The following is a 20,078-nucleotide window of genomic DNA, read 5'->3' on the forward strand; positions in this document are numbered from 1 at the left end:
TCCGCGGGACGTGAGGCCACCGCCCCGGGCGGGACTACGTTTCCCGGCGAGCACTGTGCCCACCGCACCACACTTCCGGCCGGCGCCGCACTCCCGCCTGCACGCGCTTCCCGGCCAGCTTAGCGCTCCTCCTGACTCGGCGGGCCAGCACAGCCTCCGGGAACCGGCCCTGCAGAGAGCGTGTAACCCCCTGGGAATCATTTACCGCCAAGTACGCGCGCCCAGTTCCCCCTTCCAGTGAGGGCGGCGTCTAGGCCCCAGCCCTTTCTGGACTGCACTGCCCCGCCGCAGGCCCGACCCACACCATCTGGAGATAAGCCACACTTCCCGGCATGCCCTGCTTGCGCGGGTCTCGGCCTTGATCGTCCGCCGCTCCCGGGATCCCGGGTGGAGGGTTCCGGTCTCACAGCGGCCTAGGAGGGAGCACGACTATCTCCTTCCGTTTTGCTGTCTCATTTCTGGCCCCCGCATCTCGCCCTCAACATTCCCCTTGGCTAGGAGGCAGAGTGGCACAGAGGCTCTAGATCCTCGTTCCTAGTTAATAGCTGAGCCTCATTTTCTTTACCTTCGAAATGGGGGTTCCTGAAGCTCTGGCTGCCATGAAAAGCATGGATTGTCTCAGGACCCAGCCCCTACAGCCCCAAGTAGGCACATGCCCCCAAACTGCCAAGTGCGAGCTGCCTCTGACCCCTGAAGAAGCACTTCCCATCTCAAACCTTTGGCATGTGCTGTCCCTTCTACCTGGAGTGCCATTCTTTGAAAATCCAGATCCAACACACTGGTTAGAGAAGCTTTTCCTAACCTTAGGGGTAGCATCAGTTGCTACCTCCTCTGAGTGCTCATAGGCCAAACTTCCTTGGTGTGGTTGTGCTTTCTCCATGAGTATCTGTCCGATTACAATGGAAGTCACACAGATATGCAAACGTGTGCCTTTTAATTTTAAGATAATATCTAATATGTTGCAGGGTCCTGTAGGGAACCAGTCTCAAGAAAGGGAGAAGAGGACAAGCCTGTCCTGCCTCCATTGTCAGCCATCAGTGGCAGCTGAGGCCTTGGGGGGTAAGCATCTCCTGGAGGCAGCAGAAGCCTCTCTGGAGGTGAGCCAGGCAACCGAAGGCAAGCACTGGGAAGGCTCAGGTTCTGCCCTGGGGGATCCTGGGAAATTGGAGGTTGGCACCTGCCCCCAAGGCTTGGCCTCTGTCCCTCGTGCCCCAGCGTGCCTGCCCAAGTCTGCTGCATGCGAGCTCAGGATCCTTTCCCTGTGAGCCAGGACATGTCGCCGGTCCTGCAGGAATGAGGGGAGGAGGAGTCAGGGTAGAAGACAGAGGGTTCCCCACTTGGCACCATGAACAGCTGATCGCTGAGGACAGCAGGGGGCCTGCTCTGTGCCAAGCCCTGGTGCCCAGCAGGAATGGGTACTTAGGCATAGAGGGAAAGACCATGGGGTACAGGCTCTGGGCTTAGGTGGGAAAGGCTCAGAATGGTCAACAGGAAGGACAGAGAACCACGTACTTGCTGTGCAGCACAAACAGCCTTTTCGAAGGCAAGAGAGAGAGATAGAGAGAAGGCCAGGAAGAGAGCATGTCATTCATCATGTTCCCTCTTGGTTCTCCATTGTTTCCAGCCTGAGGCCTACCCCTGTCCTGTGGCCTCCAGGATTTCCCCAGTCCCTGGGCAGGGGGAGGGGGCCTCTCTGCAGGCAGTTTAAGCCTACAGGGTGACTCCCATTGGCACCAGCCTGGGGTGAGGGGAATAGCTGACATCCAGTGTCTCCCAGACACCAAAAAAACCACCCAACAACTCTATGTAGGGTGTCCCCAGAGGCATCACTAGCTGCCTTTACCCCCCTAGCTTCTGCCAGTCTCAGTACAACCATGTCCTGTTAGGTGTCCCATGCCAGGTAACTGCCTAAGCAATGGCTTTGACCAAGGGCTTTGACCCCTCCCCACAGCACTGGGTCTGCCCTGGGACAACAGCTTTTTCCCCTTCTATCCCCCAAGAACACAAATAACCAGCCCATTCACAAAGCACAACCCTTGTCCCAACCACCCCATAGTCCTGATGCTCCATAGACTGATGTGAACCAAGAATAGAGGGAAGGCTCTGTAGGGCTATGGGGGTGGCTGGCTACCAAGGACCAGTCCCTTAGGGGACCTCCTTCCCCCCACCCCCACCCCCATATCTCTGAAGCCCACACTCACTCCACCTCCCGCTTCCGGATGGCACGGCCTGAGGCTAGCACCTCAGCCACCTTGGACACGATTGGATCGTAATTCATGCTGGCCACAGCAATCACCTCATCGCCTCTGCAGGGACAGAGTAACTGAGCCTGAGGACTGCCCAGCAGTGGCCTCTCTTCTTAGAGACCCTGATGTACTCCTCTTCAACTGGGGCCCAGGGAGTGATCTTACCCAGGACAACAGAAATATTCTGAGCACCCAGCCCTCCCTGCTTTGCTTGGCCCAGCATGGGCTTTAGGATCCTGCCAGAGGCCCACTGAGGTTCCAGTCTTTCTCCTCAGTGGAGGTCAGAGCTGAGCTCCAGTCCTGGGATCACCACTCTCTCTCTCTACCTGTGTGATTTTCCTCAGCGTCAAAGCAGGAGTCAACACCCACCTCAAATTGCTGTCCTGAAGATAAAATGTCCTGTCTCAGTGCGTGGCTGCTGGAGTTATTACTGCCCCACCTCCTCACATTCCCTTGGTGGGTCTCCTGCCTAGCTGCCTCCCTTGGCCACTTGGTCCATCTTTCAGGTAAGTCCCCTCCTCTGGAGCAGAGCTCCTCTGGGATGAGTTCCCCTTCCCGACCGAGCTCCCGCTGCTTCGGCGGCTGCCACGTTCCACCCAGTTGCTCTCACTTGGTGTAAAAAGCCACGAACTTGAGCTCTTCCAGATCCCCCTGGATGATGACGTCGTCGAAGCCTTCTCCGTACCCTGTGGGCCATACAGGAGGGGATGGGGCTCCCCCGGGTCAGCGTCCTGTGGCCTCCTAAATCCCCCCTGAATACCCCACCAGGCCTTGCTCCCTTTGCCTTTTAGGTGGTCCTTTTAGTCCACCCCTAATCAGTTTTCGCTCTTCCTACAGCTGACGCGGCCCCGCCCCTAGGATGCTCATAGCCCCGCCCTAACTTCCAAGCTCCACCTCTGCGCTCCGCACACACCTTAGCCACACCCCTAAACGCACTTGGCCCCGCCCCTGCCCGGGCCATCTGTTACCAGCGTAGCGCAGGCTCTTGCCAAACATGGCTGTCCACAGGTAGGGCACGGTGCTGATCTCCGCCTCCTGCGCCAGCATATTCTGGGCCGCCACGCGCCCTGTAAGACTCAGGGTTATGAGATCCTCGACCCTAGCCCCGGCCACCCCTACACTGCCTGCTGGGGCTCTCTGGGGACCTCTGACATGTGGAGCTACTCCTCCTTGCTTTCCCAGAGGTGAACAGGTGCATCATGGCTCAGCCCATTGCCCACACTCAATTGCAGAGGAGACACCTGGTTCAAAGCCAGTCACTGAGCTTCTCTAGAGAATTTGAATGAAGTGTCCCACATCTAGAAGGTCTGTTTCCTGGCGTTGTTGGGCTGCCTCCATTTCAGGTGTGCACCCAGACAATAATCGGACACATCAGGTCTGAAGAATGGGACACAAGTGCCCAGGGAAGTAGGGATGACAGCCACACCCAGGGCCCCAGAGAATAGCGTGGGTGGCTTCCCAGTTCATATTCCCAGGCCCCACTGGACCCTGTAGTTGGAGGGCTATGAGAGCCTCCTAGACCCTCCCAGTTAAACCTTAATTGTACTTGGCTGATGAGTGGTCTTTGGTTCCTTAAAACCAGCACCAACTTTAGACCTTGAACCTGAGCAGATATTGGTACCAGGAGTGGGATTTCAGGCAGCAGATGCTCAGATAATGTGAAGTGAGAGAGGAGAGGTGAGTGCAGGGAGTCTGGTGGTCCTCCCCACGAGGCAGCTAACTTGCTTGTACCTACATCTTAGGGACTCAGACCAGGTGTTCACAGTAAATGAGGCTTCAGGGGCATGGTGACCACCAAGTGTGTGTGTGTGTGTGTGGTGGGGGAGCTATTCCTCATAGAGCACGACAGTTCTCCACTGAGCCCAAGTTTCCAGGCCCAAATGGCTGCCTCCCAGGGGCCTGCATGAAACAACTGTGTTCACAGAACCAGTTGAGTGGCCCAAGGGAGACAGAAGCACTGAGTGGGAAGGTGGCCCGTGTCTTACTAAATCCCTTTCTCTCTCCCTGGGTGACTGCACAGGTTGGTGAGGATGAAAGGAAAGGAGGGGCTGGTGGAAGGATGGGGTGGGACACTATGGCTAGTTGGGTGGGGTGTCCTGAGGGCACTGGAGGGGCGTCTGTGGATGGGCCACAGGGCTTGCTCTGTCAGGTAGCTTTTTTTTTTTTTTAAGTCAGCTTCATGCCCAGTGAGGAGCTTAACATGGTGCTTGAACTCACAACCCTGAGATCAACACCCTGAGATCAAGACCTGAGCTGAAATCAAGAGTCAGATGCTTAACTGACCGAGCCACCCAGGCTCCCTGTCATCTGGCTTGATCACCTGGAGGAGGCTCCCAGACAGGCCACCACAAAACCTTGAATGTCTAACCCAGAGACTGGGACCCAAGGCCAGCAACTGAGGAGTGGGCCTGGGGGAAGCTGAGACCCTGGGACATCCTCCCATCCCCCATCCTGCCACAGGGCTGGCCATACCCTGGGCATGAGCCATCTGCCAATGTGGGATGTTCACTTTCCGATTGTTTCTCCAGGCGAGGGGGAAAGTGACAGCATCGCCAGCTGCAAACACGCCTGGAACGTTGGTCTGCATCATCTGTGGGGAGAGGGCCCAGGGCTCCGTGGGTGGCACAGCGGCCTTGACTTGGACATGCCACTACCCCCGGCCCAGCACCCTGCCTGCCCCCGCCACCACCACCCCCCAGCCCCACCTTGTTGACAGGGATGAAGCCTCGGGAATCCAGATTGATGCTGCTCTGCCTCAGGAAGCCCGTGGCAGGCACCGCACCTGACAAGACAGGGGCCACCATGTCCATTCCCTGGTCCCTCCCTTCTCCCACCTCATTGTCCTCCATGACCCATACCCTTCACTCACCACAATTCAGCCCCAGACCATTCATCCAATGGGCTGCCCATCCTGCAGCCTTCATGCATCCTGTCCCCTCTGCCTGGACCCTCACAGACCCTGTGCCTCCCATGCGGCCTCATGTATCACCTCCTCTGAGAAATTCCATGAAGCCCCTGGTAGGGTCAGCATGCCATACCTTCCCAGCCCCTAGGCTGCCACCTCCCAGCTCTGTCCTTTCCCAAACTGGCACCTCAACTGGAGCAGTTTGAGGCTTGTTTGTGTTCTGCAGCCCACATGGGGCAGGCTGTGGAGTCGAGTATTTGTGGGCAGCAGTCACTGGGAGCATCCTCCATGCCAAGCCCTGGCTAAATGTGGAACACCCATTCCCTGATAGCCTGGTGAAGTGGGTATGGTTGGGGTACCCATTTTACAGATGTGAAAACCAAGGCCCAGGGAGGGGAAGAGACTGGCCCAAGGCCATTCTGGAGCATGTGCAGGTGCTCATTTGCACCTGCCTGCCCACTCACTCACCAATGCCCACAACACAGACGTCAGCCCGCACAACCTTGCTGCTCTTCAGCACGACCTCCTTCAGCTGTGGGGAGGGGGCGGGTTAGCAGGTAGGCCCAGCTCCTGGGAACAGGGGAGATGGGGCAGGAAGAAGGGCCCACCTTTCCCTCCTGGGCCCGCAGCTCAGACACCTCTGTCTGCATGTAGAACTTGACCCGGTTGTTCTCAAACATCTGTCAGGGAAGGCGGGCAAGAAGGCCATGGATGAGAGCATAGCCAGGGGCTGGGCTGGGTGCCTGGAGTTCTGACAGCCCAGGTGCCGAGAGTCAGAGTGGGCTTACTTTCATGAGGGCACGACCGACACGTTCCCCCAAAAATCTCCTGAAGGGCGTCTCCTCCAGCTCCACCACGGACACTGAGTGGGCCTTTTCAGTCAGATAAGCAGCCACCTCCATCCCTAAGGGGTGGTGCATGGTAGTCTAGCACCCTGCACCCTGGGACCAGCCATGACAGCCTGACCACTGCCCCCACCAGCCCCGGCTGCTCACCCAGGAAGCCAGCTCCCACGACCACTGCGTTGCGGCCCCGGGCTAGCCTCACCACACGATTGGCATCTTCAGGTGTCCGGATGGTGAACACGTTCTCCACCTCTTTGCCTTTGCAGCTCAGCATCTTAGGGCTGAGATGTGGCCAGCATCAGTGAGGGGCTCCCGGCACCCAATGCCTCGCATGCTGGCTGGTGCCCTGCCAAGTGCCAACAGGGTACAAGGGGGAGACACCCTCCTACCTGCTCCCTGGTGCGAGAAGCAGCTTGCTGTACTCCAGCTTGAAGCCATCCTTGAACACAACCTTCTTGTTTCTCACGTCCACCGTAACCACCTGCAACCCCCGCCGGGCAGAGTGTGGGCCTGGCCGTGGACTTGGGCCTGGCTGCCCCTCCGAGCTCCTGCCAGACCCTCTGAACAGGAGGTTCCACAGGCACTGTTCCTGCCACCTGGATGGTCCTCTTTCCCTCACCTGGCTTCTCCTTACTGTTTAAGGTTCTGACATCACCTTCCCCTCAAAGCCATCCTTATGCTCTCCGGCCCCAGCTCTGAACAGATTTCTGCATGTGCCCACAATCCTGACTGGAAGAATATCCAGTGCTGCCTTCCAGGCCTGGAGCACCCCTGGGAGGGCCTAGACATCAGGGCCAAGAGGGCAGAACACCTCCCCCCACCACACACACCTCCAGGGGCCTGCATGGCCTCACATCATTTGTGGTTCTCACTAAGTCTTCCCCAGACTTGTTTCTTAGTCTTGGCCCCATACCTGGGCCTCAGTGAGCACCTCGATGCCATAGGCTCGGAAGAACTCCTTGGGCCTCAGGGCCAGCTGCTCAGGCTGTGCATCCAGGGACTGCAGGAGATAGCTATCTTGAGATAAGGCCAGGTGGCCAGTGTTCCATTTTGCAATGGAGGACCCGATGCCTAGGGAGGGTAGGGCTGGGCCCAGGTCACAAAGGGGCTGCACAATGGAATTCACCAAACCCACATCTTTATAGGGTACCACAGACAGGCCTGGCCTGAGCAGAGAGGCAGCTGGTCAGACCCCCAAGGGGTGACAAGCAAGGCGCTGAGAGGGCCTGACTGTGCCCAGAGAGCTAGGGGTCTGGGGCCTGCCTGGGCTCCCATTTGCCCCTCCTCCCACCTTGCTGAGCTTAGGCCGGTCATAGGGGAGGTGCCGGTCCAGTGTGCACAAGACGATCCTGTCTGAGAACCCCTCCTGCCGCAGTGTCTCTGCACATACCAAGCCAGCTGCACCTGAGGGGATGGTGCTGTGGGTTAAGGGACCACCTCTCCCCCACCCTGCCCTACCCCTCATAACCTCACCACCAACCTGCGCCTACAATGAGCACGTTGGTGCTGCTGCTGTGGCCAGCACTTGGAGAGATACACTTGGCCATCACTTTGGTTCTTCGCTGTAGCTGCAAGGCCTGGGGATGTCCGGAGAGCAAGAGGCAGCTGGGAGCTGGAGTCATGGAATGGCATCCTCCCTATGCCATCATCCCAGCAGGCCAGGTCCTGCTGCTGCAGTCCAGCCTCATCCCCACTGCACAGTTTTCACTCTGTCCCCAGCCACAGGGCCTTTGCACATGCTGATCCCTGGGCCAAGATGCCCTCCTCACTTCTCCTTTTTGCCTGAGCCCAAGCCACGCCCTCACCTGCTTACTGGCTCGGACGTACACCTTCTCCTTCTCAATCTTCACCTGCAAGGGCTGTGTTGCTCAGGACCAGGTTTGGGGGGGCTCCATCCCCTGCCCTGCACCCCCAGGCTCCCACCCTACTGCCCCCCTGGCCCCACCTGGAATTTGTGCAGACTGTCCAGGCCAGGGAAATCCTCTAGGTCACCGGTGCCGATGTTGAAGCAGGCACCATGCCAGGGGCAGCGCACCCGGCCACGGGACAGCACACCTAAGGGAAGCAGTGCTGGGCTGGGGCCACAGGCAACAGCTCCCCTCCCCTGCGTTCCAGCAGCTGCTCGCCCCTCCCCACAGCTCAGGAGACCCCCACTAATAGATGAGACCCTGGCGGTCCAGGGAAGAGCCAAGCCAGCCTGTGATGGTGCAGTGGCCAAGCACCCTTCAGGGAGGTCCCACCCCACCTCCTGTGTGTACTGGGACAGCTCACCTTTCACCAGGGGTGCACCATAGTGTGGACACTTGTGGCCCAGAGCGTGGAACTCCCCGTTGTCCTTCACCAGCAACACTTTTCCCCAGCCCAGCTCTACTTCCCGCATCCTGGGGAGGGGCTGCACTCAGACATCAGGCCAGACACCAGGCACCACCTCTGGTGGGCACCTCTTCCCAGAGTCTAGCTTTCTGGGGAGCAGGCCCAGACCAGGAGAGGCCACACTGGTGGTGGCTGGCGCAGGTGCTCGTCAAGGGCTCCCTCCAGGCCTCCCAGCCCACCCCATCCATGGCTTGCACCATGCCTTCCCATCTTGGGCCCTCTGACTGCTCCCTGCCCCGCTAGACCCAGCACCCACTGGCCATTCTCAAGGTCCTTGACATGGCAGATGGCGGCCTCCACACAGTCCTGAGCACCAGGGTACGGGTGAGGGGCGGGCAGGCGTTCCTCAGTGTGGAAGTGGCGGGCTGTGCCATTGCCCTGGTAGGCCCGGGGGCTGCCCTTTCCGCTGGCTGACAGCTCCTCCTTGCCCCGCTCCTTCTCAGGCAGCACCACCTCGATCTTGAGCTCCACTGTAGGGTAGACAGGGCAGCACTGTGAGTTTCCAGCCCTGCCCACCTCCTTGCCCACGCCACAGGCTCTGGGCAGGCTGGTCCCTTTGAGTTTGAGTTCTCTCCTGTGCCTCCACCTCTCCAGAAAGCCATCTGCAACATCAGCAAAGAGCCTTAAAACAGGCAAGAAGCAGGGGCACCTGGTTGGCTTAGTTGGTTAATTACCCGACTTTTAATCTCAGCTCAGGTCATGATCTCACAGTTCATGAGTTCGAGCCCACACTCACAGTTCATAAGTGCTGAGCTTGCTTGGGATTCTCTCTCTCTCCCTCCCTCTCTTTCTCCCTCCCTCTCTCTGACCCTCCCCCGCTCAGGAGCAAGCACACTCGTGTGTGCACGCCTGCACGCGTGCTCTCTCTCGAAATAAATAAATAAACTTACATTTTTTTTTTTTTTCATAAAAAAAAAACAGGCTAGAAGCAGAACAGAGGCAGCAGGAGGTGAGCTGGGTTGGCTTGATTTCATTCCTGCATGTTTTCTTTTTCAGTAACAAATTAGTGAGGGGCCCACAAAGGGAGGTCCTTTGACCCTGAAATTGCCTTTTTTCTAAGAATTTATGTGGGGGGAAGAACCCTGGTGGCCTGAATCCTGCTCTGATTCCAACTGCACAGTCCCTGATGGAGAAGGACATCCCTAAAGGATCAGGGGCATGTTTAGGGTCTGACTCCAGGGAGAACAGGGCGTTCAAACCTGGGTATGGCTCATTTTCCGGCCAGTGAATCTGGGTAATGGGAAACCAAGGCTTTGTTGTTCTGTTTGCAATGTTCCCATAGGTTTGAGATTTTTTTTTTTAATTAAAAAAAAAGTGTACACACTGTATTTTCAACTTCTTAAAATAGCTATGCTCACCAGTTTAAGAATCCATCATTTGCCAAGCACTGGTTTTTCAACACCTTCATGTGCAAGGGTGTGGGGCCTTGGGGGTGAACTGTACCCAAAGGGATGGGTGCACAGGGACTGTACAGAGGGGCGTGGGGCCCACCTTGAAGCTTCTGTGGGGCAGATGCTTCCCCAGAGTGCCCGTGGCGACTACTCTAAGCAGTCAGTTAGCCGGAGACTGTCATTTTCTTCTGTATATTTCTCTGCATTTTCTAAATTCCCTACAATGTGCCTGGGGTATTTTTCTAATTAGAAGGAAACAATAAACAGAATTTTTAGCAGCAATAATCTGGCCTCCTGGGCTGAGTGATGGAAGCTAAGCCCCTGGCACAGCATGGGCCCAATGAGGAAGCAGGAGTCCAAGGAGTCCCAAGTCCCAAGGCACCAGAGCCTCCAGCCCTCTCCCCTTTTCACCTCTTCTCCCCTCCACCCCAGACCTGACACTCCAGAAATAAACAGAGTCACACCTCTGGGCCTTTGCCTAGGCAGTTCCTTGGTCTGGGTTGCCATGCTTCCCTGCCCTGGCTCACTGCTGCCCATCCACTTGAACAGCTCAGGTGATGCCTCCTCTGGCTGCCCACTCCCTGCGTGTCCCTCCTCTCTTGCAGAGCTAATTCCCCACTGGCTTGAAGCCTGGGAAGGTAGAATCCCTCCCCCTCCTTATCCTCAAGTCCCAGCCCCTAGCCTGGCCCAGGCGTAGGAGGGGAGGGAAGGGGAAGGGGGGTGGTTGAGGTCCCTCCATGATTCCAGCTGGGCAGGAAGGGAGCACACCACCAAGCTGAAGCTGTTGTATCAGGTGGGAGAAGGGGGAGGGGGGCGGGTTTAGGGTGGGGTAGGTTCTTTGCCTCCATTTCCATACTTTATGTAATAATGTTAGAATGTTTTGAGAAGAATCAAAAAGGAAAATACTCCTGGACTCAGCTGACACCAGCTATGTGAACTGTAGAGAGGGAGCTCACAGGAACAGCCTGGCAGGGGCCCAGATAACAACCAAGCCAGGCTGTTTTTATCCTCCACCTCCTTCCAGAAGGCTCCAAGGAGCTCGCTGACGCAGTCTAATGGGAAGCCATTAAGTCAGGAACAGTAGTGTAAAGGTGGATGGAGAGGGTGTCTCTGCTCACCCATAGAGCCAGATCAACCCTAGCAAATGATTCCCAGGTGCCCATGTGACCATGGGCTCCTGCCTTAGCCCCTTTGGACTGCAGATGCCTTCATTATAAAACAGAGAACAGTGTCTACCTCTTTGGTGATAGTCAATGCTGAAGGATTTAACATATGTAACCCAGAGCAGAAGCTCAACAGATAAAGCTGGGTAGTAGCATTTTATTGGTGAGCTCTGAGCTTCCTGACAGCCATGGCAAAAAGGGAAAGCTGTTAGGTAGCACTTGTGTCCTATTAAAAGGCAAGTGACCAGATGCCAAGAGAGCTGCACTTCCTCCTAGTTCTGAGCTTAGTGTGGGTCTGGCCTGGAATACTTCCTATCAGGAACACAGAGCCAATGGAACACAAGGAATACAGAGTGAGCTCAGGAAATGTGTGCTGATGTGCTCCAAGTCAGAGTCAAGCAAGATAGAAGGTGAAGAATTTGCACAAAGACCTTGGGCTTGCTGTGGTCTCCCTATAGCCCCTGCTGACCCCAGCTGAACTTCTATGGCCCAAATGCTCTCACTCCCACACCCTGAAATTCCCTGAGCCTCACCCCTGACCTGCCCAGTGTTGAGTGCCTGGGGTCTAAAATCGTGCCCTTCTGCCATAGCTCCACAGGGGAGTCCTGGAAGCAGGGAACCTAGCTCCTAAAAGAGGGGATAGTAACATTCTGCACAGCCTCCTGTGTGCCAGGCCCTGTGCTAAGCGCAATAGTCTGCATGAGGGGGTGGAGGTGGGGGGCAAAACGGTTAGCCCCACTTACACATGAGAACACAGCAGCACAGAGAGGTGAAGTCACCTGCCCAAGGCCACACAGCCAGGAAGGGGCAGGGCTGAATTTAGGCTCAAGAATGCAAGTTCTTACCACTGCCTCTAGGGTGGTGAGAATGGCCAGCTCCTGAACTGGGAGCTTGGGGCCAGGGGCCTCAGGCAGGCCAGCCTGTTGAGGCCCTTTACAAGAAACTGCAGATGGCACCCTCTGCTTTTGGCTTCCTGCCAGCCCAGTAGTCCTACAGGAGCCGGATTTGGGACCAGCTAGCATTTTTCTGCCCACTTCGGATGGAGGAAGGCTGAGGTCAGGACAGTGGACATCATTTGCTCAAGTCATACATGGAAGCAGGAAGGGTGGTAGGATCAGGCCCAGGGCTGGGTACCCACAGCATAGGCATGGGGGGAGGGAGAGCTGGCTCCTGAGGCAGATGAAGGGGGTGTTCCTCTGCCTGGCAGGGCATCAAAGGTCTCCTCTTGCCCCAAGTTCTCCCTCAGACCCAGGAAAGGGAGAATAGGCTCATGTGTTCCAAGGTAATGGAGCTGATGGGTATCAGGTAAGGGGAGCTGGGGCGAGCTGGTTGGGGCAGGGTGGCCTGGGTGGCAGGTGGGCGGGGGCACTGACTAGACACTAGAGAAGCCAGTAACATGCCTCCATTCTTTTGCCTTCCTGAGTGTTGTGAAGAGAGAAGAGGGAAAATAGGGGCTGGAGAGAGAGCCCAACAGACAGGGGTCTCCATGGAGAGCAGACCTGGGCCTCCCTTAGCATCTGTGAGGCCCCCACCTCTGGCCAGAACTTCTTGGGCCAGGCAGAGCAGGATTTCATGCACAAATGGGGAAATTCGGCCCAAGGTCACACAGGACATCAGAAGAGGTGAACACTCCACCCTCATGGCAACTTTGAGAGATCAGGCTCATTTTGTAGAGAGGGAAACTGAGGCTCAGAGAGGTAACTTGCGTGCCCTGGGTCACATAGTGGCTGAGGGTGTCCTCAGAGTCCCTCTTCCCCAACCCTAGGGGACACTGCCCCCCTCCCCTCCCCCAGGGCAGGAGGAACGGGTAACTTCTACTTTTCAAGAAAGATTCAGCTGCTATTCCCACCACAAACACCCAAATCCCCAAATAAAGAGGGGGACCCATTGGAGGGGATCCAAGAGAATGGCTCCAAGCCCCCACTCCCTCCAGCCTTCAGGGAATTAACATTCGGAGCCGGCTGCCGCCTGGCCTGACCTACTTCAGAGGCAGAGGGGGGAGGGGGAGGAGGAAGGATGTGGCTGGAGAAGGGAGAAGGGAGGAGGGAGGAAGAGGGAGGGGAGAATGAGGCAAGAAGAGAGGAGGTACCTGGCTTGGGCTTGGAGAAGCACCCACCCATGGCGAGTGGCCCACAGATGAGTGGGGGGCAGGTGCACAGATGGCTGTGGGAGTCCTAGGGTGCCCCCGGTGGGGCTGGACCCCCTGTGGCCCTTAAAGATGCTGGAGCTGCCATCCCAGCAGGAGCTGCCTCCAGGACCTGCAGGGGAGACAGAGGCATCTGTAGGGACCAGGGCTTTGATGGGGAATGTGAGTAGAGATACAGAGAGATAGAGACAGACTAGGGGAGGGGCTTCTGGAGGACAAGCACATTTGAGCTAGGAACCATGTAGGGGACCTTGGTGGCACCTCCCCTTTGAGGCCTCACTCTCCCCTCCCATCTTTGCTGTGCCTACTGCCTGGGGAGCCCCTCTGCTCCAACCTCAGCCATTCTTTTAGGTGTAGCTGCCTTGTCCAGTAAATCCTGATTTCTGCAACCCACTCAAAATCCAGCAGCTAGGGAGGCCACAATGCCTGGGGTCAAACCCCAGGGCACCTTGGGCAGATCAGAGCCTTCCTGGTCCAGGGGTTTCTCTTTCCTGCAGTGGGGGTAATGTTTAGTTTTCTCAGGCCCTGGCCCCCACCCAGATGGCAGCCCCTGGATACCCACCTCCTCCAGGGACAGCCACAGCTTCTTCTTCCTGGCCCAGCCCAGAGGTAGACCGGCCCTGGAAGGCAGGGCGTGGGGTGGGGCAGGGGTCCAAGAGGCTGCCCAGCCTCTACTCCTCCTCCTAGTGTGAGTTAGGCCAGGAGAGACTGGGGGCGCGCGTCAGGGGGTGGGGTGGGGGTGGGCTGGGCCAGGCTACTTGTCCCCAGGGAAACCCAGCTCCATGGTGAATAGAAGTGGGCGGCCAGCCCAGGCCTCATGGGGTTGGGGGAAAGGGAGGCCAGGCACACAGCCCAGGCCCAGCAGTCATGAGCTCCCACCCTGTGCACCTCCCCCCTTCACAAATGTCCTCCAGGCCTACGGTGCTGAGATCACATCCAACAGCAGATGAGGAAACTGAGGGGCCAAGGGCTTGCCAAGGTCAGGCAGCAGGCAGGGCCATCCGGGTGGCCTCCCACTTCCCTCCCACCTTGGTTAGTTTCAAGATAGGAGGGGACCCAGGAAGCCCCCATATCACCCTGCAAGCCACAAAGCCATGGGGAGAGGTCACCTGGTCAGCAAAGAGATCCCTGCAGCCAAAGTCCTCAAGGCCACAGGGTGGGCCTTCTGGAAGATTCAGCTTACAGACTGGACTTTGGAAGGCCTGGGACAAAGCTGCCCTGTTTACAAATGATCTTCCCCCAGTCCATCCAACTGTCATCCTTTCTGTTTTCCCTGGAAGTTCTTCCTGAAGTCTAACTGGAGGTGGGGCTGGCACCTATTTGGTCTTGCCCAGATCCCTGCAAGGGCTTTAAGTGGGTGCCTGAGAGCAAGGGGGCCAAGAAGACAGGAGGAAAAGTTGGGAAGGACAATCTACTGCCTGGCATCTGATGTAACCTGCACTAGAGGCACCCATTACAATTCAGGAGGTGGTGGTACTTAAAGGCCACCTGGGCATACCGATGCCCTTTAACCCTCTCATCACCAAGGCAAGTCTGTAAGATTTGGCTACCACCTGCCCCACCTGTCCCCTCCCTGGGCACAAGGGGGCCCCTCCCCAGATCCTGGCTTCTCCTCTGGCTCAGCCATACCTACCTCCTTCCTGCCTGGCCTAGGCTTCATCTGCTGGGCCACAGATGTCAGAAAAGGTGGAACTTTCACTTGCTGCCAGTTACCTGTCTAGGCTGTTTCTCCCTTCAGGTGCCCAGGTGTCTCAGACCCTCCAGGGCCTTGGGCCTGGAAACAGACTTGCTGGGGATTGAACCTTCCGCAGGCCTACCTTGTGCAGGCTGGCTTGGAGCCCTGCTGCCTCAAGGGCAAAGGTTCTTGCAGCAGGAGGGGGCCCTGCCCCCCCCCCCCGCCCCCGCCAAGATTTTGTGGAGTGCTGTCCCTTGCCTACAAACTACCCAATGCTGAAAAGTTTTAACAGTGCCCAAGTGCTAACTATCCACCAGGAGCCTGTGTCCTGGTTCACAGGACACCACCCTCCCCTAAGCCAGTGCAGGCTAGACAGAAACAGCAGTGGGGAGGTTGCTGTCCAGTTGGGGCTCTCAGTGCCTTCCAGCGTTCCTTGGGATGGAATTCAAGTTTGCCCTCACCTGCTCCCCTGCCGGGCTCAGGCGCAAAACTCCCGTGCACTCTCCCTGCCTTTGCACGTGCAGTTCCCTCTATCTGGGAAGATCTTTCCTGCAGCCTTCCTGCTGGTCCAGGTGCCCTCACCAAACCGGACGGCCCAGGAAGGGGGACGGGTACACCGCAGGGCCCCGCGGCAAGCGAGGAAGGGCCTGGCGGGGGAGGAGAGAAGGAACAGAGGCGCTCCAGCCTCCAGCATGTCTCTTCTCCCCGACTGCGGACCTCAGCCCCCAACGCGCCGGCCCGGGGTCCAAGATCTGAGAGCGCACGCGAGCTAGCCCGGGTCGCGGGGACTGTGGAGCCGGGACCCGGCAGCCGAGCCGGGATGGCGGGGACAGAGGTCTGGGGCCTGGGGTCCCCGGGGCGGGCACTCACCTGGGTTCGGCGCGGGCCTGCGTTCTGGAGCCGCTCGGGGCCGCAGCCGCCTGGGGGGAGGGGGAAGGGGGGGGGAGGAGCGGGCGGGGGCGGGGCCGGCGCTGCGGAGACACTGCGGCCGGGAAGCCCGCGGCGCCCAGCACCGCCCCGCCGGGTCCCTGCTGGTAGTTGGGGGTCGGTTCCAGGTCAGGGGTCAGGCCGGTAGCTTCAGAGTCCTCACAGAGGGTCGCGGGGTATGGGGAGGCATTCGGGGGCCCTTCTGGCCATGGACGCCGCCGGCGGGGTTTGGGTTCCCATGGATCCTCTGGACCTTAGAGGGGCGCATAGCTGGGCAGCGCACCGGATCTGATTCTTGCTTCTTTTCTTTCTTTCCTAAGTCTTCGAATCGTGGGCGGCGGAGTGACGTGGGGAGTGGGAGTTGAATCACCCGGAGTAAGCTCCCCAAGAAGGAAAATCCAAATCACTTCCCACTACCCCATAGGTAACCTGACTCCCTTGGGAGGCTCAGTCTCCTTGGTCTGCCTTCTCCCTACACTTAATACGGTCTATTTTAAATTATATTCTATTACATTTTCTTTTTCCCATCTGTCATTATATCAGGAGAACTTCCTGGATTCCTATAAATCATAATGCCCCCTGACAGTATGTCCCCTCTTCCAGGAAGCCCTCCCTGACCAGCCTCCCCAGACTGGGACTTGATCAGGCCCTGATATCCTGGCTCCTGGTTACCTCCTGTTTCACTGTCCTGACTGTCCTGATCTTCGCATTGTGTTCAGGTAGAGCTTGTACCTCCTGCAAACTGGAACTCAGTGACTATGTGGGAAATGAATGAATGACAATTTCTGGGGAAGTGATGTCACATCTATCATTAAACACATCAGGGTCCATCAACTCTGTGTCTTATTAGTGCTCCTTTATAGTGGCTCGTGTTGGGTTCTCTTTTTTTTTTTTTTTTTTTTTTTTGCCACCTCTCCCCTTTTTGGACTTTGCTTTCCTGTAAGGACAAAAACAACAGCAGTAACAGTCACCTATGCCAGGCAGATACAGCCTTCAGAGAACGTCCTTTATTTATGTCCCACCCTGCCCAGGGGGACAAGCAACACTCTCCCTCATTTTACAGATGGGGGAATTCGGGAATTCGGAAGGCTAAGTCTCACCCAGGGGCAGGACTAGGGCCTGCATGGGTCACACTTATGCAGGTGGGTGAAGGGCTGAGGCCTGGAGGAGAAATGTGGCAGGGCAAGACCATAACATCTGGCTTGGAAAATATCCAATGGGATGTTAGCAAAGAGGGAAATGGAACCCCAGGCTGAGATGTAGTAAGGTGACCTGAAGTGGCTGAGAGACCCCTAGACCCAGCAGACACCCCAAAGGCAGGGAGGGGGTTGCCAAGGTTTGAGAAGCGGATGTGTGTGTAGGTGATCCCTGTCCAAGCCTGTCTCTGTTCTCCTTCCATCTACCAGCTCCTGTCAGTTTCTCCTGTTCCCCATTCCCCTCAGACTAGGGGCTGGACGCCAAGGTGTGTAAAGAGATCCTTTGGAACATGAGATAGAGGCAATGTTGAACATTGGGATTGACACTGGCGCCCCCTGGAGGCAGGTCTGAGGGTCAGCAGGGCCTACCTGAGCTTTGGGGTTCTGAGGGCAGCCATCTGCTGAGACAGTAGAGGCCTCTTCCCTGCCAGACTTAGGTGGATTTCCAGATACAGAGACCTAAGTTTATCTAACTGACTCCCATGAAATATTGGGGGCTGATACAGCACAGCCAACGCTTGAGTTAAGGCCAGCTGTGCCCACAGCTATGGGGTGATTCATTCATATAGAAACAGAAGTTAGGGGATCCCCAGTTCGGGGAGCCTGAGACAAACCCCATATCCCAGGCTCATCCCTGACTTGCTGTAGCTACTGAAGCCTATCCTCCCCCCAGCCCTGTTGGTCTACACAGTGTGAACACCGTTCTGGGTTCTCTGACTGTGGAGGCCAGCTCCAGCTCCTATTGACCTCTTCAGCCCCACCATGGCCCTCCCCAAGCTGCTGGCTTGCTGCCAGGACTGTCCTGTTTCCAGGTTATGGGGTACCCAGTCCTAATTCTAGTCCTCCTGGAGGGAGAGAAAAGCCAGAAGGGTTTTACTAGGGGGTGGCAAGGACTGAGGACAGACAGGCCCTTAGGAGTTCAACAGAGAGGAGATGGGCATCCAGGCAGAAGGAATGTCCGGGGAAAGGCAAGGAGGTATGATGGCAAATTCTGGGGAATTCAAAATGTGCCAGCCCAGCCTGGCTTGGGTGCTGAGTTCTGGGCAGGAGCATAGCATGGAGGTATGTTACAGGGCCCAAGAGCAGCTGGGTGAGGGGTTTTCATCCCATGTGTCTTTGGTAAAAAAACATACCAACAAGTAGGACTGGCACTGGATTGGAATGGGGCAGAGGCACCAGAAGGTCAGGAGGCACCTGGGGTGAGGATTGAGCCACAGTCAGCTTGAGGGCTGGAAGGTGGGCCATGCCCTTGTGGCCCTTACTTAGATCTGAAGATTTTCTATCATCAGAAGGATTGGCAACAACTTCCACACCCTCAATGACAAATGTCCTGGTTTAAGCTACCTCAGCCATGTGGAGGAATACTGTTCAACCATAAAACGGGTCTACAATGGGTTTGGAAAAATGTTGTAAATATTTTCTTATACATCTCTGGTGAAAGTGTCAGTTACCCTACAGAGGGCAATTTGGCAACACCTCTAAAAACTGCAAATACCCAGAGCCTTTGATCCAGCAATCCCACTTGGAGAAGCTCATTTTAATGCACCTGACCTCCTTGGAAAGGACATACATGTCCATCAATAGTGGACTGTTGAATGAGTAACCGTACATCTATATCATGTGGTACTATACAGTGGTGAAAAAGAACAAAGACTCACAATAATCTTTAAAACAGACTGGGGAAATAAAGCAAGGTACAGAACAGTAAGTAAGTAATCTATGCTACCTTTCTGTACAGAAAACATTTAGAAAGGATATTTACAGAGGTATATTTGCTTGTATGTTATAGAAAAATTCTGGAAATATACATAATTATATTAATATATTATCAAATATATAATACATAATAAACTAGAAACAGGGAGATCCTGGGGAGTGGAATGGACAGTGGAAGGGATGTGCTTCTTCAGATACCCGTATTTTGAATGCTGCATCCTATGGATGTTTTTCCTCCAACGCTGAAGCCAAAGTCAAATCCCCCAAACTCCTCAGAGCTGTTTTGGGGGAGCTCAGGTGGGCTTCAAACCACTATTCGCGAATGGCTGACACTGGGGCTTGGGTCCTTTTCCTCTGGTCACTGGGCCTGGCACAGCCCCTGCCCAGGTCTCTCTTCCTCTTGGTGCCCGTCCTGGACGCAGTTACGGGGCAGACTCCCAGTAACTCACTCACTCCCTCTTTCCAGGACTCGGCTGGTGGGCAGCTCCTGGCGCCCACTCAGAGGACATCCCCGCCCCCCGCCCCCACCCAGCCCCTTCCTCAGATTCAGCCTGCACAGCACATTCCGCGGGGCTCTCGGGCGGGAGGGTGTAGGTTGCCCTCAAAGCGCACCGCCTTAGCCACGCCCCCAGCCCCTCCTTCACCTGTGCCCGCCTCCATTTCAGAGAAGGCAAAGCTGAGACACACCAGCCCTGCCCTCCGGAGCCGCCAGGACACAGGTTTCGTAGGGCCCCGAGCCCAGGAGCCCTGCGAGGGCAAATTCGTTGGCCCCGGGGAGCCGTCCGGGAAAGGGTAGCGCTGACGGCCACCGGTCCTCTCTTCGGTCTCCCCGCCTTCTGTTTGCCACCCTACCTGGCCCTCGGCCCTGCCACCAGGAAGCCCGGGCTAGCCAGACCCCACAGCCCGCGATCTCTCCAGCCGCCGGGGACCTCACCCGAGAGCCATGCACTCTGGACAACGTCCGGAAAAGGGCAAACCCTTTCTGGGACCTGAGGGCGGGGAGGGAGCCTCCTGCGGCCCCAGTGCACTGTGTTCTCTACCCTCACCCCTCCCGGGGTCCTCCTCTCCATCCCTCCGAGTGATTGTCCTCCTGCCCCCGACTCAGCGGCGGCTGCCCCCGGGACCGACGGCCGCATCTAGGCGTGGGGAGTGGCGGGGTTGGTGGACAGGGTCTGGAGGACGCGGTGGTGGTGGTCCCCAGAGCGGGTCCGAAAAGCGGAGAACCGGAGTCTAGGTGACGCAGCCGCGCCGGAGTACGTGCTGCAGCCGGGCTTCGAGCCCAGGACTCCTGGGAGTACCAGGTGTGTGTGGGCCGCGCCTGCGCACTGCTGTCCGAAGGCGGCCGGGTCTTCTACCCTCGGGGTCTTTCGCATAAAGGCGGGACGGCAACTGGCTGGCAGTCGCAACTGGCAGTCTTCCCGTGGGCTTGGGCTTGGGTCCTCGCCCTGGCGGACTCCAGTCTTGCTCTCCTAGCACAGGTAGAACATAGACCACA

The 20,078-nt window shown here is 57.0% G+C and overlaps 1 protein-coding gene and 1 long non-coding RNA gene across 13 annotated transcripts; one reads left to right on the plus strand and one right to left on the minus strand.

The window, feature by feature from the left end:
• Positions 1-72: 72 nt before the first annotated feature.
• On the minus strand, positions 73-15,719 carry AIFM3 (apoptosis inducing factor mitochondria associated 3). Of its 12 annotated transcripts, XM_045459471.1 has the most exons (22): positions 15,206-15,317; positions 13,632-14,430; positions 13,013-13,181; positions 8,626-8,839; positions 8,268-8,377; positions 7,942-8,051; positions 7,802-7,846; positions 7,477-7,573; positions 7,288-7,400; positions 6,910-6,996; positions 6,386-6,477; positions 6,147-6,277; positions 5,940-6,055; positions 5,760-5,831; positions 5,620-5,683; positions 4,952-5,028; positions 4,719-4,836; positions 3,215-3,313; positions 2,857-2,932; positions 2,202-2,306; positions 1,513-1,533; positions 918-1,285 (listed from the first exon to the last, which is right to left on the minus strand). In XM_045459471.1, the coding sequence occupies exons 3-22, from the start codon at positions 13,041-13,043 to the stop codon at positions 1,246-1,248; spliced, it is 1,818 nt and encodes a 605-aa protein (XP_045315427.1). In that variant the 5' UTR covers positions 13,044-13,181; positions 13,632-14,430; positions 15,206-15,317; the 3' UTR covers positions 918-1,245. The 12 variants fall into 12 exon arrangements, 10 of the variants coding, with proteins under 10 accessions (XP_045315436.1, XP_045315427.1, XP_045315428.1 ...); XM_045459472.1 differs by lacking the exons at positions 13,632-14,430; positions 15,206-15,317 and adding an exon at positions 15,615-15,719; XM_045459475.1 differs by lacking the exon at positions 7,802-7,846.
• Positions 15,390-16,505, plus strand: LOC123588460. The gene is made up of 3 exons (XR_006707855.1): positions 15,390-15,579; positions 15,992-16,095; positions 16,275-16,505. It is a non-coding gene; the product is annotated as an uncharacterized LOC123588460 (long non-coding RNA).
• The last annotated feature ends 3,573 nt before the right edge of the window (positions 16,506-20,078 follow it).

This window comes from Leopardus geoffroyi, chromosome D3 (assembly GCF_018350155.1).
Source record: "Leopardus geoffroyi isolate Oge1 chromosome D3, O.geoffroyi_Oge1_pat1.0, whole genome shotgun sequence".
Taxonomy (NCBI): Eukaryota; Metazoa; Chordata; class Mammalia; order Carnivora; family Felidae; genus Leopardus; species Leopardus geoffroyi.

Excerpts from the sequence above, each read along its gene's own strand:
- AIFM3 (XM_045459472.1), bottom strand. The coding sequence starts at position 13,043 with ATGGGTGGGTGCTTCTCCAAGCCCAAGCCAG. Across the intron at positions 8,052-8,267 it reads TGGTGCACCCCTGGTGAAAG|GTGTGCTGTCCCGTGGCCGG; the intron begins GTGAGCTGTCCC and ends TGCTTCCCTTAG. Across the intron at positions 1,534-2,201 it reads ATCCGGAAGCGGGAGGTGGA|GCTGTTTGTGCTGCACAGCA; the intron begins GTGAGTGTGGGC and ends GCCTTCGAAAAG.